Source organism: Thalassophryne amazonica, chromosome 3 (assembly GCF_902500255.1).
Source record: "Thalassophryne amazonica chromosome 3, fThaAma1.1, whole genome shotgun sequence".
Lineage (NCBI taxonomy): Eukaryota > Metazoa > Chordata > Actinopteri > Batrachoidiformes > Batrachoididae > Thalassophryne > Thalassophryne amazonica.
Window position 1 is genome coordinate 22,603,209 of NC_047105.1, and position 24,188 is coordinate 22,627,396.

Here is a 24,188-nt window from a genome sequence, read left to right on the forward strand (position 1 = left end):
TTTGGATTTCACATTGTTAACAGGAAGCTGTAAGTGTTTACAATCAAAATAATTAATTTTGTGAATCTAGAACTCAGAAACAGTGCAGAAACAGTGCAAAAGTAAATATTTTACAAGGCGAAAATATGCAAAAAGTAACCAATTTTAAAGTGCAGAACCAAACAATATGAATAACAACAAGCAAAGTGCAAAACTATATATAAATATATCAATTATTATCTGTTGGGAAGGTGTCGTAGCACGGACCCACAACAGGGGGCGCAAATGAACGGACAATGAATAAGCCAAAAAGGTAACAATTTAATGTTGTGATAATACACAACGAAACGTACAGTAATTTGCACAGTTAATGTAAATCCAGGTGACGTGTGGGCAGGCTCGAAGATAGGAGACCCCCGACGAGAGAGAAGCCGCGTCCCACACGGCTTCCACCACCAACGGTCTGAAGAACACCGGAGCCGCCAAGTCCCGAATCCCCAGGTGGCCTCTGTCTTCGGCTGTCGACCCTGGTACTGCTGGCAGAAAGCAGAAATATGATGAGTGAGTGTGAATCTGCACACTCAGTAATTCTCAGTCCGAACAGTTAGGAGGGAGCACCTCCACCTCCAAATCACACACACTCGTGCAGCTCCTGGTCAACCACTTATCTGAGATGGGGTGTGAGGCGAAGCCGTCGCTGTCACACCAAACGCCAATCCTCCAGATAAGGCAACACTCCAGGAAAACGGCTGCAATAGAAGTTCAAGTTATTACACACAAAGTGTTAGTCAGCAGAGAAATTACCTCGGTAATGGTAGTCGATTTCTCGGCGGGGAGGTGGAGTTGCAGTCCGGCTTTTATGGTGGTGATGATGAACGAGTGACAGCTGGTGCAGAGGATGAGTGACAGCTGTCACTTCTTCTGGGTCTGGCGCCCTCTCGTGCTTGGAGCCCGCACTCCAAGCAGGGCGCCCTCTGGTGGTGGTGGGCCAGCAGTACCTCCTCTTCAGCTGCCCACACAACAATTATCTGTATTATTAAAATGTGCAATAAATCACTCATTTGATCACTCATTTTGTGCAAAATTATACAATATGAATAACACAATAAAGTGTCAAACTATATACAAATATATAACCAAGAATCAAAATTAGATCTAAACTACATCAGTCAGTGTGGTACTGTTTGTAACAGTTTCTGTCTGGCTGAAGTCAGAGGCCAATTTTACAAAGTTTGCACATCCAGCAGGTTGACCTCTTACAAACCTTGCAAGAACGCCACCCCTTTGTGGATCGCTGGCAAGGTGGGTTTCCACTGCTTGTTGGCACCGGGCAGTGGCTTGTGGCTGATGGAGCCATCACAACCACACAAACACGCACACACACCTTCACAAATGACACTAACACCCTGCCTTTTCCTCAGAAATTACTACATTTATGTTTGCTGTCTGTCTCTGTACTTTTCTGTCACTTTTGCGCTCTTTTTCATACTTTTCCCTCGTTTCAAAAGTCACCAAATGCACTTTACCGTAATATATGCAACATATAGCATACTGTTGGAAAGCACGGGTTCTTGGCTTGCTGTCAGTGTTGAAATTTTCAGATTGAGGGCTTACATGAGAACGTACGGTAATGAGAATCAGCGGCGCACTAGTGTGAAACTTCCGTGTTTTTCCTCTGCGTTATGACGTCACAGGCTTACGTGTACCGTAATACACCATATATCATTGGAAAGCCCTTGGTGTTAGCTTAACAATGCACTTTAAATCATTATGGCGGAGTTACGGAAAAAAAATACGCATATGGAAAATATGGCGTGGGCGCCATTGCCGTAGATAAAGGGTTAATGGCTCTGCAGTAGGTGCTGTTGAGAAAGCGTGATGTTTTAGTGGTTATGGCTCTCAACCTTTTACCTGATGGGAGGATGTTGAAAAGGGAGTTAGCTGGATGTGACTGATCTAGTAGGATCTTCAACCCTTTCCGACAGATACGTGTTTCGTAAATAGTAGAGATGGGAGGGAGCTCACAGCCAGTGATCTTTGAGGCTGTGAGGACTATCCTATCCATCTGCATCCTTTGTTGATCAGTGGAGTTGCCATACCAGACAGTGATGGAAAATGTCAGCACACTTTCAATAGCTGCTTGGTAAAACAGCAGCATCCCCTTACTGGCTACCTCAAACCTCCTCAGCTGGCGTAGGAAGAAGAGTCTTTGGTGTGCTTTTTTGGTGATGCAAGTAAGGTTCTCATCCCATTTCAGGGAGGAATCTATCGTAGTGCCCAGGAATTTAAAACTGTTTACACGTTCCACCTCCAGTCCGTTAATGTGCAATGGCAGGGATGCCTTCTTTTGTCTGCGAAAGTCAACCACTAACTCCTTGGTTTTCGCTACATTTAACTCTAGATTATGAATGTGACACCACTGTATGAGTGAGTGGACCTCATTTCTATAGGCACTATCGTCCTCACCAGAAATTAGACCCACTAGTGTAGTGTCATCTGCAAATTTAAACATTTTCACAGTGTCAGTTTGTGATGTGCAGTCATTTGTGTACAAGGAATATAAAAGAGGTGACAACATGCATCCCTGGGGAGCACCAGTGCTTATAAATTTAACCTTGGAGGTGTTATTGTGGATTTTGACCACTTGGGAGCGCTGTGTTAAAAAGTGAAGTATTCAATAATACTATGATAACGATAACTTCGGAACCGCTCCATTTTAGCTTCATGCCAGCTTTTCAGAAACCTACGGGTTCCACCTCCTTAAGTCACCAGAACATCTCAACTTCAATCTGTAAAGTGTTTTGCGTTCACTCTGATGAGACCGAGACAGTTTCACAGTCTGACTTTACCGTTTATTCACGTTACCTTTAATTTGTTACTTGTCTTTTTGTTCGCTGTCTGGACATATAATCACCTATCAATACAGACTGTGTGTGTGTGTGTGTGTGTGTGTGTGTGTGTGTGTGTGTGTGTGTGTGTGTGTGTGTGTGTGTGTGTGTGTGTGTGTGTGTGTGTGTGTGTGTGTGTGTGTGTGTGCTCGTGCACAGACTCACAGAAGTTTTTTTATCTGTAAAATCCCTTCACACACACCGGTAATTGAAAGATTAGAGACAAGATAGTGAGACGCCAAAGTTCTCCAAAGCTGTGAAAACTAATTCATGATATCAGCTGTAGAAGGACGTCACTCAGACAGACTGTCCTCATTTTCACCTCCTCCTAAAACCTGGTTTTCTGCTGCTGCTGGTACGCACAAGCTTCAAAATCAAAGATTTTCAAAACACTAAATTAAAAAAATGTATGATTGCGATAATTGAGAATGATGTGGTCACGTTTACTGGGAAACATGAATTGCATCATTCTCTATCATTCTATCATTCATCAAGGTCTGAGGTCCACAAAAAACTGCGTACTTTGCCTTATTTGGTGTCATTTTTTTTTCAGTACAACCTCACCTGTGTTACAGTTTTTCTTTCATTCTGACATACTGTTCTAACACAGAGAACCTAAATGCACACAAAAACATAAAATCCAAATTTAAAAAAACTTTTTTTTACTATGAAAACCACAAACATGTTTAACAAACCATTTTTATAAATTAGAATGCAAATATAAATTGAACATTTCAAAAAGATATGTACAAATGTAGCAAACAACAAAGTTATATACAACTATTTACATTAAAATGCAGGAAATGCTTCAGGCATTTTTGTACAACTGTTTACAAAGGGCGGCAGCGGCTACCTCCACTCTGCCTGTCAAGAATTCTCATAACCCGCTCATACCGTAGGGACGGTATCATGGAAAATTTTAGTGGTTTTGATTCCATGGCTTTTTCATACTGCGGTATACCGTGAAACCGGTTATCGGCCCATGTCTAGTCTCTACACAATCCAGAGAGCACAAGGACAAGGGCACTTCATTCCAGAGACAAGGCACTGCGGCTTTAAAAGATCTGTCACCTCAGGTTTTGAAGCAGGTCTTGGGAACCAACAGCAGGTTATGTCCAGAAGATCTCAAACTGCGTGCAAAAGTGTAGGGCTGGATCAGGTCAGCAATATATTCAGGAGCCTGTCCATGAAGGGCTCTGAATGTCAAAACTAGTATTTTAAAGTTTTTTCTGAAGGCGACCGGAAGCCAATGAAGAGACTCCAAAATGGGAGTGATGAGGGTTCTCTTAGTGTGGTCAGAAGTTATTGTAAGTGTTTCAGCTCCTTCTTATTGAGACAGGTGAACAAGCTATTACAGTAGTCCAACTGCAAGGAAAGTAAAATAAACCTTTTGTCTGTACAGAAGTCGTCTTAGATCTTTTACACTAAAATAATAAAGGAGTGGGGGAGCGAAAACAACTTCTATGCACAAAAGGTTTATTTTCCTCAAATTTTCTTCACAAATGTTGATAAAATCCATGTTAGCGAGCTTTGTGAAGATAATCCCTCCTCCTGGCTGGTGTTTTAGAGTCAACACGAAGGAGATGAAACAGAATAAATTCACCTCCTCGCTCCGTCTGTAAGTGCAGCATGAGTCTGTAAGTCAACTGCTGACCGCTGAGGCGACAGTCTTCAAACAGGATGGCCTGAGCAAAGAAAGGAGATAATTACGCTCTGTAATTAGGTTCAAACAGAGTCAAACAAATTAGCAAGCTGATGAAATACGAGGTCTATTAGAAAAGTATCCGACCTTATTATTTTTTTCAAAAACCATATGGATTTGAATCACGTGTGATTACATCAGACATGCTTGAACCCTCATGGGCATGCAAGAGTTTTTTCACGCCTGTCGGTTACGTCATTCGCCTGTGGGCAGGCTTTGAGTGAGGAGTGGCCCACCCTCTCGTCGATTTTTTCATTGTTTAGGAATGGCTCAGAGACTGCTGCTTTGTTTGATCAAAATTTTTTCAAAACTGTAAGGCACAACTGAGTGGACACCATTCGATAAATTCAGCTGGTTTTCGGTAAAAATTTTAACGGCTGATGAGAGATTTTGGTCTGGTAGTGTCGCTTTAAGGACGGCCCACGGCGCCTGACGGCGATCTGCGCTTCGAGGTGGCAGCGTCTCGCCGTTTCAAGTTGAAAACTTCCACATTTCAGGTTCTGTTGACCCAGGAAGTGGTCAGAGAACAGAGAACTTTCAGAAGAAGTCGGCATGAGGAGTTTATTCGGACATTCCATTGTTAACGGACATTTTGTAATGAAAGAACGTGCGGGCAGAGTCGCATGTCGGGCCGGACCCGACCACGGGGGGTCGCAACAGGAAAAAAACCTCCGTTGGAAACCTTAACGGGCAAGTTGGAACATGCCCAAGCTGTTAAACAATTTCTCAGTTACTCACTTGTTGAAAGCCAAGTCGTTCGCCGAGTCGTCACAGAAACGACTCGGCGAATTTGCCCGCACGTCTTTCATTAAAAAAATGTCCTTAAACAGTGGAATGTCTGCATAAAGTGCTCATGCCGGCCTCTTCTGAATCTTCTCTGTTCTCTCACGACGTCCTGGGTGAATTAAGCCTTAAATTAGGATGTTTTCAGGTCGAAACAGGCTGATGACGGCGCCTGGAAGCACTGCACGACATCCCGCTGCGTGGGAAGTCCTTACAGCGACAGAAGCACCCCATAATCTTTCATGAGCCTTTAAACCTTTCACCGAAAACCAGCTTAATTTCTCGAATAGTGTCCACTCGGATATTCCTCACAGGTCCAGAAAAAATTTGGATAAAGCAACGCGCGCCGTCTCGAGCAGCGTGTGAAACAAAGGAATTCAGCCGAGAGGGCGGGACCACATCTCACTCAAGGCCTGCCCACAGGGAAATGACGTCACCGACACACATGAAAAAACTCACGCATGCGCACGAGGGTTCAAGCATGATTGGTGTAATCGCACGTCATTCAAATCCATATAGTTTTTTTAAAAAATAAAAAGGTAGGATAGTTTTCTAAAAGATCTCGTATATTAATTTAAGCTTTATATTCAAACTTTTAAGACGCCATTAAGCCTCTGACAGCCGCACAGGAGCAAAACTCTGAGGATTATGACAGAAAGCCTCATTTTAAACAAACCCCACAGGAATACCAGACATTCCATTCTGCAACTTTTCTATTTTTAAGCTTCTACTGGGCATTTTAAAATTGAAAAAGCTTTAAGAATTTTGTTAAAACCTCTGTGGTTTTCCGACATTATGAGTACACCCCACCTTTGCTTCCTTTTGCTTCAAGAAAACCATATATTCACATGTTTTAACCAAGCGGTAACCTTCAATGGTCTGACATGAAGCCCTCCCGGAAAAACAAAAAGTTGCAGTTCCTTGACTGGCCACTTGAGGCTAGCTCCAAAACAGGGCACATTCCCACAGCAGTGTATACTGAGGGATTGCATGATGTGAAGTTGACATTTATGCCATGAAAGTTGAGTTGTGGTCAACTCACCAAAATAAATTCATTAATTATTGCAATGATCTAGTGAAGGACCCCAATGCGTAGGATGGTTTTAACAAAATTAGTTGCTCTGTGACAGCAGTAAAACGGCAGGCAGGAATGTTTGATTACACTGGCTTGGTTCCAGTACACAAAACTCAGACCAAATTAGCCTCAGTTTCACTAGGGGGGATTAATCCAAAGTGAGGCTGAGTTCAAAAGCAAGAGTTCATCAATAGCAGCAGTCTTTCAGGGGATCAAGCAGTAGAATTGTCCAAAACACAAAATTAGTAAAAAAAAAAAACAGGAATTCTCCTAACACAGAGTCCAAACGGCTGGCAAAAGACTGGAATCTGGAATAGCAGCAAGATAACATGGGATCGAAAACACTGTAACTAGAGGAAAAACAAAAATCCAAAAACAATAGCAAAAGTCAGGAACATGGAGTCTAAAAATGAACATGAATGCTAGAGAGCAGGGAAGAACCCAATGCAGTCTGGCAAGTAGGAGAAGGCTCATTCCACAGGGCTCCAAATTCCTTGTCTTTAACTCAGGTTGACATAGCTCAGTGGAGAGCGATGTCCTCTGACTTACTGTGGGACATAGTGCAGGTTTTGCCATCGGACGGCGGGTGCATTGGAAGCACACTGAACAGCGCAGTAATGTTTTGTGACATCAGGTGATATGGCCTGTATAAACTCGACGTAACTCTGCAATTGTGTCACTTGTTACTGGTGCATCGTCGAGACAAGTTCTACATATTCCTTCACATTTCTTCATATTTCAACATATTTCTTCATTCCCAAGCAATCCAGAGGAGGTGGTGCTTCCAGTCAAGCCTTTGACATTGGTCAGTGGAGGCCAGCGGAGAGGAACGAAGCAGTGACAGCGTACTAGCAGGGGTGATGTAGCGGTAGCTGAGCTCAAATCTTGCCAGTATTTTAGCATGAACGTCAAAGATTTTAAGTATGTTGAAAAAAAATACACATCAGTGTTGCCTGACTGACTTAATCAATGCTTCACTCTCTGTCGACAAACACTGAGCTAATCGTCAGTGCGAGTGCACCATATTCATCTGTTGATATAAAATCTGCACACTGCTAATGAGTCAACACCATCACGCACCATCGAAAGGAAAAAAATAAAACAGAAAAAGAAAAATCACAGACCGCCGTTAGCTTCATTATGCAGCGTCTTTGGTCTTGTCTTGGCAAAGTTTCTGGGGAAAACCTGGTCTTGTTAGGAGAGACAGCATCCATCCCACTTTGGATGGAGCAGCTCTCATTTCTAGAAATCTGGCCAATTTTCTTAAATCCTCCAAACCGTGACTATCCAGGGTTGGGACCAGGAAGCAGAGTTGTAGTCTTACACACCTCTCTGCAGCTTCTCTCCCCTGCCATCCCCTCATTACCCCATCCCCGTAGAGACGGTGCCTGCTCCCAGACCACCAATAACCATAATAATCTATTTAAGCATAAAAATTCAAAAAGAAAAAAATAATATAGCACCTTCAACTGCACCACAGACTAAAACAGTTAAATGTGGTCTATTAAACATTAGGTCTCTCTCTTCTAAGTCCCTGTTAGTAAATGATATAATAACTGATCAACATATTGATTTATTCTGCCTTACAGAAACCTGGTTACAGCAGGATGAATATGTTAGTTTAAATGAGTCAACACCCCCGAGTCACACTAACTGCCAGAATGCTCGTAGCACGGGCCGAGGCGGAGGATTAGCAGCAATCTTCCATTCCAGCTTATTAATTAATCAAAAACCCAGACAGAGCTTTAATTCATTTGAAAGCTTGACTCTTAGTCTTGTCCATCCAAATTGACTTCATGACTTTCTTTGCTAATAAAATTTTAACTATTAGAGAAAAAATTACTCATAACCATCCCAAAGACGTATCGTTATCTTTGGCTGCTTTCAGTGATGCCGGTATTTGGTTAGACTCTTTCTCTCAGATTGTTCTGTCTGAGTTATTTTCATTAGTTACTTCATCCAAACCATCAACATGTCTATTAGACCCCATTCCTACCAGGCTGCTCAAGGAAGCCCTACCATTATTTAATGCTTCGATCTTAAATATGATCAATCTATCTTTATTAGTTGGCTATGTACCACAGGCTTTTAAGGTGGCAGTAATTAAACCATTACTTAAAAAGCCAACACTTGACCGAGCTATCTTAGCTAATTATAGGCCAATCTCCAACCTTCCTTTTCTCTCAAAAATTCTTGAAAGGGTAGTTGTAAAACAGCTAACTGATCATCTGCAGAGTAATGGTCTATTTGAAGAGTTTCAGTCAGGTTTTAGAATTCATCATAGTACAGAAACAGCATTAGTGAAGGTTACAAATGATCTTCTTATGACCTCAGACAGTGGACTCATCTCTGTGCTTGTTCTGTTAGACCTCAGTGCTGCTTTTGATACTGTTGACCATAAAATTTTATTACAGAGATTAGAGCATGCCATAGGTATTAAAGGCACTGCGCTGCGGTGGTTTGAATCATATTTATCTAATACATTACAATTTGTTCATGTAAATGGGAAATCTTCTTCACAGACTAAAGTTAATTATGGAGTTCCACAAGGTTCTGTGCTAGGACAAATTTTATTCACTTTATACATGCTTCCCTTAGGCAGTATTATTAGACAGCATTGCTTAAATTTTCATTGTTACGCAGATGATACCCAGCTGTATCTATCCATGAAGCCAGAGGACACACACCAATTAGCTAAACTGCAGGATTGTCTTACAGACATAAAGACATGGATGACCTCTAATTTCCTGCTTTTAAACTCAGATAAAACTGAAGTTATTGTACTTGGCCCCACAAATCTTAGAAACATGGTGTCTAACCAGATCCTTACTCTGGATGGCATTACCCTGACCTCTAGTAATACTGTGAGAAATCTTGGATTCATTTTTGATCAGGATATGTCATTCAAAGCGCATATTAAACAAATGTGTAGGACTGCTTTTTTGCATTTACGCAATATCTCTGAAATTAGAAAGGTCTTGTCTCAGAGTGATGCTGAAAAACTAATTCATGCATTTATTTCCTCTAGGCTGGACTATTGTAATTCATTATTATCAGGTTGTCCTAAAAGTTCCCTGAAAAGCCTTCAGTTAATTCAAAATGCTGCAGCTAGAGTACTAACGGGGACTAGAAGGACAGAGCATATCTCACCCATATTGGCCTCTCTTCATTGGCTTCCTGTTAATTCTAGAATAGAATTTAAAATTCTTCTTCTTACTTATAAGGTTTTGAATAATCAGGTCCCATCTTATCTTAGGGACCTCATAGTACCATATCACCCCAATAGAGCGCTTCACTCTCAGACTGCAGGCTTACTTGTAGTTCCTAGGGTTTGCAAGAGTAGAATGGGAGGCAGAGCCTTCAGCTTTCAGGCTCCTCTCCTGTGGAGCCAGCTCCCAATTCGGATCAGGGAGACAGACACCCTCTCTACTTTTAAGATTAGGCTTAAAACTTTCCTTTTTGCTAAAGCTTATAGTTAGGACTGGATCAGGTGACCCTGAACCATCCCTTAGTTATGCTGCTATAGACCTAGACTCCTGGGGGGTTCCCATAATGCACTGAGTGTTTCTTTCTCTTTTTGCTCTGTATGCACCACTCTGCATTTAATCATTAGTGATTGATCTCTGCTCCCCTCCACAGCATGTCTTTTTCCTGGTTCTCTCCCTCAGCCCCAACCAGTCCCAGCAGAAGACTGCCCCTCCCTGGGCCTGGTTCTGCTGGAGGTTTCTTCCTGTTAAAAGGGAGTTTTTCCTTCCCACTGTCGCCAAGTGCTTGCTCACAGGGGGTCATTTTGACCGTTGGGGTTTTTACGTAATTATTGTATGGCCTTGCCTTACAATATAAAGCACCTTGGGGCAACTGTTTGTTGTGATTTGGTGCTATATAAATAAAATTGATTGATTGATTGTTGAATTTTCAGTGGGGAGGGTTTTTTCTCTTTCAAGTTAGAGGCAGATTTGTTTCTTTTTGTCTGTTTTATTGCACCAGCTGTGTTATGAAATCATCTTTATGGTCTTTTAATGGCTATTCACCTGAATGTAATGGTGTTCCCGTTTTTATCGAGGCTCCACTGACGTGTTTCTGTTTGGTTTCTTTTTCATCTCACTTGTCTTCATTTATTCTCTTTATCCTTCTGACCTTCCTTTGTCTTCTACCTCTTCTTTTACTTGCTTTGCATCCCTTTAATTTATCTTTTCTGATACATCCTCTTGCTTGCCTCTACTGGTGGTTGGCTCTCACTGCGGTATTGTATCACTTCCTGTTCCGGAGCACAGCGGTGTTTTTCTGTATCTGTTAGCTGTTTAATCTGCGCAGTTAGATTGATCTAGTTATCTAGATTACGATTTGTTTCCCAGTGTAATCTTTACGTGCCTTATCTAAAGCACTCCTTCTGCTGAATCACCTCTAAATTATTTACACATTATTCACTTTGCGTGTTTTTAGGAATCCGCTAGCTTAGCGTAGCTACTAGCTCTTAGCCGATTTAGCATGGCGGCTTCTCCTGGCTCTCCCGCACTTTTCTGCTCTGGGTGTGAAATGTTTAGTTATTCCTCGGCCTCCTTTAGCAGTAACGGTACTTGTAATAAGTGTAGCTTATTCGTAGCTTTGGAGGCCAGGCTGGGCGAATTGGAGACTCGGCTCCGCACCATGGAAAATTCTACAGCTAGCCAGGCCCCTGTAGTCGGTGCGGACCAAGGTAGCTTAGCCGCCGTTAGTTTCCCCCTGGCAGATCCCGAGCAGCCGGGAAAGCAGGCCGACTGGGTGACTGTGAGGAGGAAGCGTAGTCCTAAACAGAAGCCCCGTGTACACCGCCAACCCGTTCACATCTCTAACCGTTTTTCCCCACTTGACGACACACCCGCCGAGGATCAAACTCTGGTTATTGGCGACTCTGTTTTGAGAAATGTGAAGTTAGCGACACCAGCAACCATAGTCAATTGTCTTCCGGGGGCCAGAGCAGGCGACATTGAAGGAAATTTGAAACTGCTGGCTAAGGCTAAGCGTAAATTTGGTAAGATTGTAATTCACGTCGGCAGTAATGACACCCGGTTACGCCAATCAGAGGTCACTAAAATTAACATTAAATCGGTGTGTAACTTTGCAAAAACAATGTCGGACTCTGTAGTTTTCTCTGGGCCCCTTCCCAATCGGACCGGGAGTGACATGTTTAGCCGCATGTTCTCCTTGAATTGCTGGCTGTCTGAGTGGTGTCCAAAAAATGAGGTGGGCTTCATAGATAATTGGCAAAGCTTCTGGGGAAAACCTGGTCTTGTTAGGAGAGACGGCATCCATCCCACTTTGGATGGAGCAGCTCTCATTTCTAGAAATCTGGCCAATTTTCTTAAATCCTCCAAACCGTGACTATCCAGGGTTGGGACCAGGAAGCAGAGTTGTAGTCTTACACACCTCTCTGCAGCTTCTCTCCCCCTGCCATCCCCTCATTACCCCATCCCTGTAGAGACGGTGCCTGCTCCCAGACTACCAATAACCAGCAAAAATCTATTTAAGCATAAAAATTCAAAAAGAAAAAATAATATAGCACCTTCAACTGCACCACAGACTAAAACAGTTAAATGTGGTCTATTAAACATTAGGTCTCTCTCTTCTAAGTCCCTGTTGGTAAATGATATAATAATTGATCAACATATTGATTTATTCTGCCTTACAGAAACCTGGTTACAGCAGGATGAATATGTTAGTTTAAATGAGTCAACACCCCCGAGTCACACTAACTGTCAGAATGCTCGTAGCACGGGCCGGGGTGGAGGATTAGCAGCAATCTTCCATTCCAGCTTATTAATTAATCAAAAACCCAGACAATGCTTTAATTCATTTGAAAGCTTGTCTCTTAGTCTTGTCCATCCAAATTGGAAGTCCCAAAAACCAGTTTTATTTGTTATTATCTATCGTCCACCTGGTCGTTACTGTGAGTTTCTCTGTGAATTTTCAGACCTTTTGTCTGACTTAGTGCTTAGCTCAGATAAGATAATTATAGTGGGCGATTTTAACATCCACACAGATGCTGAGAATGACAGCCTCAACACTGCATTTAATCTATTATTAGACTCTATTGGCTTTGCTCAAAAAGTAAATGAGTCCACCCACCACTTTAATCATATCTTAGATCTTGTTCTGACTTATGGTATGGAAATAGAAGACTTAACAGTATTCCCTGAAAACTCCCTTCTGTCTGATCATTTCTTAATAACATTTACATTTACTCTGATGGACTACCCAGCAGTGGGGAATAAGTTTCATTACACTAGAAGTCTTTCAGAAAGTGCTGTAACTAGGTTTAAGGATATGATTCCTTCTTTATGTTCTCTAATGCCATATACCAACACAGTGCAGAGTAGCTACCTAAACTCTGTAAGGGAGATAGAGTATCTCGTCAATAGTTTTACATCCTCATTGAAGACAACTTTGGATGCTGTAGCTCCTCTGAAAAAGAGAGCTTTAAATCAGAAGTGTCTGACTCCGTGGTATAACTCACAAACTCGTAGCTTAAAGCAGATAACCCGTAAGTTGGAGAGGAAATGGCGTCTCACTAATTTAGAAGATCTTCACTTAGCCTGGAAAAGAGTCTGTTGCTCTATAAAAAGCCCTCCGTAAAGCTAGGACATCTTTCTACTCATCACTAATTGAAGAAAATAAGAACAACCCCAGGTTTCTTTTCAGCACTGTAGCCAGGCTGACAAAGAGTCAGAGCTCTATTGAGCTGAGTATTCCATTAACTTTAACTAGTAATGACTTCATGACTTTCTTTGCTAACAAAATTTTAACTATTAGAAAAAAAAATTACTCATAACCATCCCAAAGACGTATCGTTATCTTTGGCTGCTTTCAGTGATGCCGGTATTTGGTTAGACTCTTTCTCTCCGATTGTTCTGTCTGAGTTATTTTCATTAGTTACTTCATCCAAACCATTAACATGTCTATTAGACCCCATTCCTACCAGGCTGCTCAAGGAAGCCCTACCATTATTTAATGCTTCGATCTTAAATATGATCAATCTATCTTTGTTAGTTGGCTATGTACCACAGGCTTTTAAGGTGGCAGTAATTAAACCATTACTTAAAAAGCCATCACTTGACCCAGCTATCTTAGCTAATTATAGGCCAATCTCCAACCTTCCTTTTCTCTCAAAAATTCTTGAAAGGGTAGTTGTAAAACAGCTAACTGATCATCTGCAGAGGAATGGTCTATTTGAAGAGTTTCAGTCAGGTTTTAGAATTCATCATAGTACAGAAACAGCATTAGTGAAGGTTACAAATGATCTTCTTATGGCCTCGGACAGTGGACTCATCTCTGTGCTTGTTCTGTTAGACCTCAGTGCTGCTTTTGATACTGTTGACCATAAAATTTTATTACAGAGATTAGAGCATGCCATAGGTATTAAAGGCACTGCGCTGCGGTGGTTTGAATCATATTTGTCTAATAGATTACAATTTGTTCATGTAAATGGGGAATCTTCTTCACAGACTAAAGTTAATTATGGAGTTCCACAAGGTTCTGTGCTAGGACCAATTTTATTCACTTTATACATGCTTCCCTTAGGCAGTATTATTAGACGGTATTGCTTAAATTTTCATTGTTACGCAGATGATACCCAGCTTTATCTATCCATGAAGCCAGAGGACACACACCAATTAGCTAAACTGCAGGATTGTCTTACAGACATAAAGACATGGATGACCTCTAATTTCCTGCTTTTAAACTCAGATAAAACTGAAGTTATTGTACTTGGCCCCACAAATCTTAGAAACATGGTGTCTAACCAGATCCTTACTCTGGATGGCATTACCCTGACCTCTAGTAATACTGTGAGAAATCTTGGAGTCATTTTTGATCAGGATATGTCATTCAAAGCGCATATTAAACAAATATGTAGGACTGCTTTTTTGCATTTACGCAATATCTCTAAAATCAGAAAGGTCTTGTCTCAGAGTGATGCTGAAAAACTAATTCATGCATTTATTTCCTGTAGGCTGGACTATTGTAATTAATTATTATCAGGTTGTCCTAAAAGTTCCCTAAAAAGCCTTCAGTTAATTCAAAATGCTGCAGCTAGAGTACTGACGGGGACTAGAAGGAGAGAGCATATCTCACCCATATTGGCCTCTCTTCATTGGCTTCCTGTTAATTCTAGAATAGAATTTAAAATTCTTCTTCTTACTTATAAGGTTTTGAATAATCAGGTTCCATCTTATCTTAGGGACCTCGTAGTACCATATCACCCCAATAGAGCGCTTCGCTCTCAGACTGCAGGCTTACTTGTAGTTCCTAGGGTTTGTAAGAGTAGAATGGGAGGCAGAGCCTTCAGCTTTCAGGCTCCTCTCCTGTGGAACCAGCTCCCAATTCGGATCAGGGAGACAGACACCCTCTCTACTTTTAAGATTAGGCTTAAAACTTTCCTTTTTGCTAAAGCTTATAGTTAGGGCTGGATCAGGTGACCCTGAACCATCCCTTAGTTATGCTGCTATAGACGTAGACTGCTGGGGGGTTCCCATGATGCACTGTTTCTTTCTCTTTTTGCTCTGTATGCACCACTCTGCATTTAATCATTAGTGATTGATCTCTGCTCCCCTCCACAGCATGTCTTTTTCCTGGTTCTCTCACTCAGCCCCAACCAGTCCCAGCAGAAGACTGCCCCTCCCTGAGCCTGGTTCTGCTGGAGGTTTCTTCCTGTTAAAAGGGAGTTTTTCCTTCCCACTGTAGCCAAGTGCTTGCTCACAGGGGGTCGTTTTGACCGTTGGGGTTTTACATAATTATTGTATGGCCTTGCCTTACAATATAAAGCGCCTTGGGGCAACTGTTTGTTGTGATTTGGCGCTATATAAAGAAATTGATTGATTGATTGATTGATCTTCACACTTTCAAATCTTTTTTCTAAATTGTTCTCCACATCCCTTTTTATTTAAATTCTTTGTTTCTTTCCCTTCCCTTCATCACGCCCCTCTCTTGCTCTTGTTTTTCTTTAACCTTTTCCTGTTCCTTTGCTCTTGTTTCCACTCTTTCTTTCTGTACTGTTCTCCGGTGTATTCTATCCTTTCTTTCCTCCGTCTCCACAGGTAACGATTTGTTCTTAGTGGCGGTCCATGAGCTAGGACACGCATTGGGTTTGGAGCACTCCAACGATCCCAGCGCCATTATGGCGCCTTTCTACCAGTACATGGACACGCACAACTTCAAACTGCCTCTGGACGACCTGCAGGGCATCCAAAAAATCTACGGTATGAGTCTGTTTATTTATCAAACAAACATTTGTCTGACATCTGCAGAAAAGATTCATTGCTTGTTTCTGTCATTTTTTAAAGCACGGACAAAGGTTTCCTTATATTCACAATCGGACATTGGTGTATGCATGCACACAGTCCATGAGCCGAGCAGGTACCATGGACTGGTACCTGCAGCAGGTACTGAGCGAGTACCGCTTAAGGTGTCCAAATGACACTTGCAATCCAGCCTTGGTGTACATGATCTACACAAAAATATATGATGGCCATCCCAGGGGGTGTAGCTATGGCCCTGGTGCACAGGGATCAAAATTTTCAAATGCTCCAATCATATTGAAAATTATACCACATTATTTGCCTGATCATAAACACTCCAAATAGGTATCCAGTCTCTGCTCTCGCTTTGGATTGCAACATATACGGGCACTTCACACACTTGTCATTTATGCGCACAAGGAGAGGGAACAATGCATTGATTTGTTGGGCAATGCTCTCCCAAGTCTGTGATTTCTTTTTTTTTTAAGTTCGGCTGCTCCCTTGTTTTGCACTCGAGGTCGCCACAGCAAATCCAAGGTGGATCTGCATGTTGAATTGGCACAGGTTTTACACCAGAGGCCCTTTCTGATGCAACTCCACATTACATGGAGAAATGTGGCAGCTGTGGGGTTTGAACCAGGAGCCTTCCAAGCTGAAGCCAAGTGCACTAATCATGTGGCCACCACCCCTGTGATTTTTCTTTTGTTTTTTTAAATGAATTTACAAAAATTTGAAAAACTTTTTATGGTGTTTATTATGATGTGTTGTGAGTAGAATTTTGAGTGAAAAAATGAATTTCTTCCATTTTCATCAGAATCACAGAATCAGAATCACCTTTATTGCTTTATTGTCATTGCACACTAAACCACCACAACAAAATTTGCTTGTGCATCCTCAAAAAACAAAACAAAAAAAGTAGTCTGTAACATAACAAAATGTGGTAAAAGTGAAGCGCTGTGAATATTTTCCGGATGCACCGTAGATAATCAAGATAGGGCCCATAATGTTCAGGTTGGTGCAAAACAATAAATCTGATGTCACGTTCTACAATTTCTGATTTAACTGAAAGTCATCTGCTGTGAAATTTGAGTTCCCCACAAAGTTTGACGTTTCACAAAACCAGAACTTTAAAAAAGTTAAATCCACAACTCCCCACATATAAATATTATACCTGTGATGCAGAATAAGAAGAATGATTTTATATATATATATATATCCCTGTGGAAAGTGAAAATGAAAACTATATGTGACAGCCTGTTATTATTTTGTTTGTGTTCCAACTGAGGACACTTTTTTCATTTCAGGGACGATCCATCGCGTTAAAGCTGTGTTTTTTCTTTTCAGTGAACAAAGAAAATCAGTGGGCTGTCAGCAGCAGACACATGTCCTGACACGTTGTCTTTCTGCCTTAAAATAATTGTGGCAGCCTTTGTTGTATGGTAGTGAAAAAACCATTTGCTATACAAAGGCACACAGGAGCAGAAAAAACAAAATACACAGGAGCATAATGGAAAAAAATCTGTTTCCACAGCACGTATAAACATTTATATTTCTTTAGATGCTCCTCACAAAAAGCCAGACAGCCAATATGGTAAATGTTATTCATTGAATTCTTTTATTATTTATTACCCGAGTCTGTCGTTCCCAACGTTTGATGGAGGAAGATTATCTGCACCTCTGGAACAAAAAACAACTTTATCGTTAAAGGTCATAAACACGGGTGACATTTTCAGTCAATGCTGAAGGGAAATATATAGGTCAGACCAGTGCGCTGTAAAGTATTTTTCCAGTGTGGATAACAAAGTCTACTTTATTATCCTCTCAGAGTTCATAGCCTTTTTGCTCATGTCTCCGTCTTTCCTCAGTGAAGGGTTTGATTTCAAACTGTGACTGACAGCTATGCAAGTGGAAAGTGGAAACTGAAAATATAGGAACAATTTGATTTGAATTATTCCGGTTCATGCAAAAAAGAAAGCAAAATGAGTTTTTATTACATGTTGCATGCAACAATAACAATGAGATAGTTTCTAAGTAGTGTATATGGTCACAGTATCATTGTAATAACGCCACAGGTAGTAATCACTGATGGTATGGCAGATTATCATATACCTATAAATGATACGCCAATATGATTGGATAAAACACTAAAGAATAAATAGCAATACACCCTTTTCGCGGATGGGTAATATTTTTCATACCACCCGAGTAATCAGCCAATCCGGACAGCGGAGCGGCGCCACGACGAAGAGGCGCGGTCAGAGGAACTGTGAAATACTGGTGAGTCACTATTAATAATTTCTTACGTGTCCAACCTCGTAGGTTGATCGTTAAAATTAAATTTGTTAGTTCTAAAAGCCATCATAATTATTTATAGGAAAACATTCTATTTTTTTTCTACTAAAGTTTGAACTTTGAGTGTTTATACAGGAGAGAAAAGTGAGAAAATGGTAATGCCTGTTTGAGAAAAGTGTGTAATGAGGGGTTTTACAGCCTTAAAATAAAACATCTATAATAATTGTAAAAAAAATGCTGACTACTTCACGGATTTCGCCTATCACGGGTTATTTTTAGAACATAACTCCCTTTCGTGGCCTCGCAGTTTTGCAGATTTTGTGCATTGTGTTCTGCGTCCTTATCAGGCGGGCTGGTCGCGGCACCGGTCAGCATCACCGCGATTGCTCTCACTGCCTCCAATGTGCTTACTGAGTCTGCAGGCTCGGTAAGCGCCGCAGTGGGCCACTCACACCGCCCCCCTGTCTGCTGTACTTAGCTGCATCCAACTCCAGCACCAGGTCCAGAGACTATGCTCGCTGTTTTGATGCACAGCGCCTGCTGCATGGTCTCAGTAACCGCAGCCGCAGAGCTCCATGGCCATGACTTGGATTCATTGCGGGTCCCACATCTGTGCCCCCGGAGGCATTGAGCGAAGGGAGAGCACACGCATTGTGTTCTGCGTGCACTTATCATTTATAGGTATATGATAAAATCGTTATCAAGTTGTTTTACCAATGAATATGGCTTTATACACCCTTCAGAAAACCATTTCTGAAGGGTGTATAAAGCCATATTCATTGGTGAACAACTTGATAACTGATAGTACGTGGTCTGTCCAAAAAGTAACGGACCTTTTTATTTTTTTCAAAAACTATATGGATTTGAATCACGTGTGATTGCATCAGCCAAGCCTGAACCTTCGTGCGCATGTGTGAGTTTTTTCATGCCTGTCGGTTGCGTCATTCGCCTGTGGGCAGGCTTTGAGTGAGCACTGGTCCACCCCCCTCGTCGGATTTTTATTGTCAGTGAAATGGCTGAGAGACTGCCGCTTTGCTCCATGAAAATTTTTTCAGAAACTGTTAGAGACAGCCAGTTGGAAACCATTCGAAAGATTCAGATGGATTTCGATGAAGATTCTGTCGGCGTCACATGGATTAAGGAGTGTTAAACCCTTTTTAAAGACGGCCCACAGCGGCGGAGGGTGCGCGGCGCACCGAGCGGCCATCGACAGGCTGGAACGACCAGATCATTTCTAAACTGAACGCTGTGTTGATCCGGGACATCATGTGACTACCACAGAAATGGCAAGAGAGCTGGACATAGCACATTTGCGGCACATTCCACTGTTACAGGAGATTTTGTAATGAAAGATGTGCGGAGGATTTTCCACGTCGGCACGGAGCCGCTCATTGCGCGCAACAAAAAAAACACCTCCGTGTTGGAAGTCTCACAGGACATGTTGTGGTATGTCCAGCTGTTACACAATTTCTCGGATACTCACTCGACTGAAAAGCCATCGAAAGCTGTCTGAATCTTCTGAATGGTTTCCAACACGGAGGTGTTTTTTTTGTTGCGCGTAATGAGTGGCTCCGTGCCGACGCGCGAAATCCTCCGCACGTCTTTCATTTGCATATGTTCTTCATTAGTGTTTTCAGTGTTTTCGTTGTTGTTATTATTGTGCCTGACTAACATGGACACCCTTTTCTGTTTGCTGCAAGTCAAATCTACCTACGGGTACAAATAAAGTCACCCAAATCTGCACCTGAACCTGAATTTCCTCTGTAAATCCGCGCTACCGCTTTAACAAAAAAAAGCTCTGAAGCTTCGTTATCGGACAGAACTGCATTTGTTTTGCTCCGTCTGTCTCTGTCTGGGATGTTTCTGTTTTGCTCTTATGGCCCAGTCACACGGCACACGACGATTCCTGAACGAAGGGAAAAAGTAAAAAACGTCACAATTCATTGGGAAAAGGTGGACAAAAGAGCTTTTATCACTGAACAGTCTGCGAAGCAAGAGCGCAGAAGGGATGAAAGAGGAACTTAACAAAACCGGAGCTCACAATCTCGACGCTTTAACAAAACGCACCTGGAGCCACAGCTGGAGCAGTGTGTGTCTGCATCTCTGCATTCCAGGACTCGGCGCTGGGACGGAGCTCATAGCACCTGAGTCCTGGAGAAACTACAAAGAGAATCTGTGGAGATCTGTGCGCACATCGGTGGACCACCTGCTCTAGTTCCTCGTCCAGAAAAAAAGAGGGATCATCTCCATCATCATCAGAAGCCACACTGTCTGTCGACACGCTGCGCTCCGTCTTCCTCCAATTAAAAAAAAAGTGTGATGTGGTCACTGCTGTATCACTGTATTATGTTCTAAGCCATATATATTGATTTATAACAGAAAACTGTCAAAAGGGAGAATAAATATAAATATAAGTGTAAAGATGATTGAATATATCAGAGCAGTAAATTAATCAGTGTGTGTGAACGCGCACATTGACTCACATGTGCAGTTATTTCCACCAGCTGATCACTGATCGACAACGTGGATTCTTCCTTCCAGAACAGCTCTTTATATAATCATTTTGATTCATCTACCTGTTACCACATGTACAGAAGGACTGGACTGTTATTCCTAGACTCATATTGTTATATTTAATACAAAATAATAAGCGCACACAGCAGCTCCTGCTGCCGCTGATGCCGTCGGAAATTACACAATTTTTTTGTTGTTTCAAATTCAACAGTTGCTTGTGGCAAAATAATTAATTCTATCCACACAAAAGATTAATTCTGGCCTATGTAAGGTGCCTGAGCCCATTGAAGCTACCCCCCCCCCCCCCACACACACACAAAGATAAAAAATCCAACCAAGCAGGCTGAGTTTGTCCTGTAATTTCCAACAGTACATGAAGCAGCAGCAGCCTCAGCGCTCAGAAACCAGCTTCTGCGCTGTATGAAAACATTCAGCTGCTCCAACGAAGTCAAATTAAACAATAACGTTACAAAAACTACACAAACGATTAAAAAACGTCGAGAACGACAGCAAAACGAGACACAGACGAATTGAGGTTTTCGTTGCCCTTTGTTCAAATTTTTCAACAGTTTAAAAAGCAGTTAAAGAATATTCTAGAAGACTACTCAGTAGTAGTGAAGGCGAATCGAGAATATTCTTGAAAACAGACAAATTTCAAAATATCATTGTCCTGATCACAGAAGTAAAGTTTCTGTGGAATAACAGCTATTTTCTATTTATTTAAGGCATAACAGGTTAGGAAAACACACTGTGTACCCAGGAACAAAACAAAAATAAAAATTTGTTACACAGTGTTATGAGCGCATGTGAGCAGGGAGACTTACAATCATGAGTACTTTGATGTTGTGTTGCTAACTGGGTTGTTAATAATGCTTGAATTCAGAGTTTGGGGTCTCACAAACTGTCTGCGGCCCTTGGACCCAAAAAACAATTTTACTCTCATCAGTCCACAAAATATTCCTCCATTTCTCTTTAGGCCAGTTGATGTGTTCTTTGGCAAATTGTAACCTCTTCTGCACGTCTTTTATTTAACAGAGCGACTTTGCGTGGGATTCTTGCAAATAAATTAGCTTCACACAGGAATCTACTAACTGTCACAGCATTTACAGGTAACTCCAGACTGTCTTTGATCACCCTGGAGCTGATCAATGGGTGAGCCTTTGCCATTCTGGTTATTCTTCTATCCATTTTGATAGTTGTTTTCCGTTTTCTTCCACGCATCTCTGGTTTTTTTTTGTCCATTTTAAAGCATTGGAGATCATTGTAGATGAACAGCCTATAATTTTTTGCACCTGCGTATAAGTTTTCCCCTCTCCAATCAACTTTTTAATCATACTACGCTGTTCTTCTGAACAACGTCTTGAACGTCCCATTTTCCTCAGGCTTTCAAAGAGAAAAGCATGTTCAACAGGTGCTGGCTTCATCCTTAAATAGGGGACACCTGATTCACACCTGTTTGTTCCACAAAATTGACGAACTCACTGACTGAATGCCACACTACTATTATTGTGAACACCCCCTTTTCTACTTTTTTTTTACTAATAGCCCAATTTCATAGCCTTAAGAGTATGCATATCATGAATGCTTGGTCTTGTTGGATTTCTGAGAATCTACTGAATCTACTGGTACCTTGTTTCCCATGTAACAATAAGAAATATACTCAAAACTTGGATTACTCTTTTTAGTCACATAGCACTACTATTATTCTGAACACTGCTGTAGGTGCACTCCCAATATGCCACCATACTGGCAAGCATAGTGAAGGTAGGTTTGTTACCTACGCACATTATTGTTTCATTTTGCACCTGCTTCACAACAAGGAAGTCCATGGTTCAAAACTATGGTGTTCAGAATTAGTATTAATATCAGTATTGGATTTGGACACAATAATGGATGGAACATTTGGAAAAGGATATCAGGAGTGTCGTGTGCAGAAAGAATCAAGAAGAGCATCAGAGATAACAATTATAAGACAGGTGAAAAGTATGGATCAGACATAAATGAGATGCTGAGATGTTGCATTCAGTTATGAAGCTGTCTGTCTGTACGGGAGTGACAGAAAAAAAGCAGATGTGTTGATTTGAGCGAGCACTGCAGTGCAGTCAGCACAAAACCACACTAATGTGAATACACCTCCAGAAATCATTGCACCAGTCAATGAAACATCATTTATGTTTCACCGTACTCTTTCAGAAATCTAATCTTCCAGTAAAAAAAATGAAATCAGTCAGCGGTATGATGAGTCAGGTTTTGGACATTTTGTCTTCAGCCACCACACGACTGTATGACTCATAAATCAAACCTCTGTATTTTTCAAAATAAGAAAAAAGGTGTTTTTGCTTACCAGGTATCCCCACAGCCATGCTGGAACCCACCAGGCCATTACCTACTCTGCCTTCTCGACGGACACATTCCACCTCCGAAAGGAAGCACGATGGTCATTCCCGTCCAGCACGCCCACCAACAGGCGACCGGCCTGCTCTGCCTGGCAACGGAAAACCAAACATCTGCGATGGCAGCTTTAACACTGTGGCCTTCTTCAGGCGGGAGATGTTTGTCTTCAAGGTGAGCAGACTTTAAAATTCTTCTGAGACAATTATTAAAAAAAAACAAAAACTGAAAAACGGAGTTAGACAAGCTTAAAAAAACATTGTAATTAATTACACCTAATCTTACTTTTTTCTCAAATGGTATTTGTTTTTTAATATCTCTTTGAGTTTATACATATATTCTGAGAATAACTAATAAATGGTGGTACTGCTTTATACAACATTTTATTGTATTTGCTTGTATTAGCTTACCCTAGCTGTCCTTCTCGTTGCTGTTCTGGTTGTCCCACCCAGTTCAAACAAGATTAGTACCAAGTAGTGTGAAACTTATCTTTTTATTCAAGAGTGTTGGATCTCAGTTTGAGAACGTGATTTATTAAACTGAGAATAACTGTTAAATTTTGGAGTAACAAATTGCAATTATTTAAATGTTGGCGAAGGTTTTACCTTTTTTCACTGAACATTATCTGTTGGACAAAAAGCTTGCATTTTTACACTCACTGTCTGAATGTGCCACTTTGTACAGCAGTGAATTGCTGATTTTTAAAGGGCTAACTGTCCCCCCACCCAAAAAAAAAAATGTATTTGATTTTTTTTTTTTTTTTTTTGTAAATCTACCAAAAAGATGGAGCCAGGAAACTAGAAAATGTGTTTTTTAGTATACAGAATAGATCATGTTGCTCAAATGTGTTTTGTCTCATCCTGTCAAAAATGTTTGGGTCCTAACATGGAATAAAAACACATTTTGGGGGCAGATTTTCAAAAAATTTTGCAACAGATTTCCTTCTATTTTAGGGCTCATTGGCACTATGATGTGAAGAGGTTGATGCGGGCTGGAAAAAGCTCACTCCATGGGTCCAAATTATCTGATTTTGATGCAGGTGAAAGGCTCAGTGAAGGGCAACATGGTACAACCCCTGGCAAAAATTATGGAATCACCGGCCTCGGAGGATGTTCATTCAGTTGTTTAATTTTGTAGAAAAAAAGCAGATCACAGGCATGACACAAAACTAAAGTCATTTCAAATGGCAACTTTCTGGCTTTAAGAAACACTATAAGAAATCAAGAAAAAAAGATTGTGGCAGTCAGTAACGGTTACTTTTTTAGACCAAGCAGAGGAAAAAAATATGGAAT

General features: G+C 41.3%; 1 protein-coding gene across 1 annotated transcript in view; it reads left to right on the forward strand.

Annotated features, from left to right (window-relative positions):
• Positions 1-24,188, forward strand: part of mmp24 (matrix metallopeptidase 24) — a 239,811-nt gene that overhangs the window by 144,643 nt on the left and 70,980 nt on the right. The window contains exons 6-7 of the mRNA XM_034165909.1: positions 15,499-15,660; positions 22,853-23,070. Coding sequence (XP_034021800.1) covers positions 15,499-15,660; positions 22,853-23,070 — 380 coding nt within the window. The remainder of the gene's footprint in view (positions 1-15,498; positions 15,661-22,852; positions 23,071-24,188) is intronic.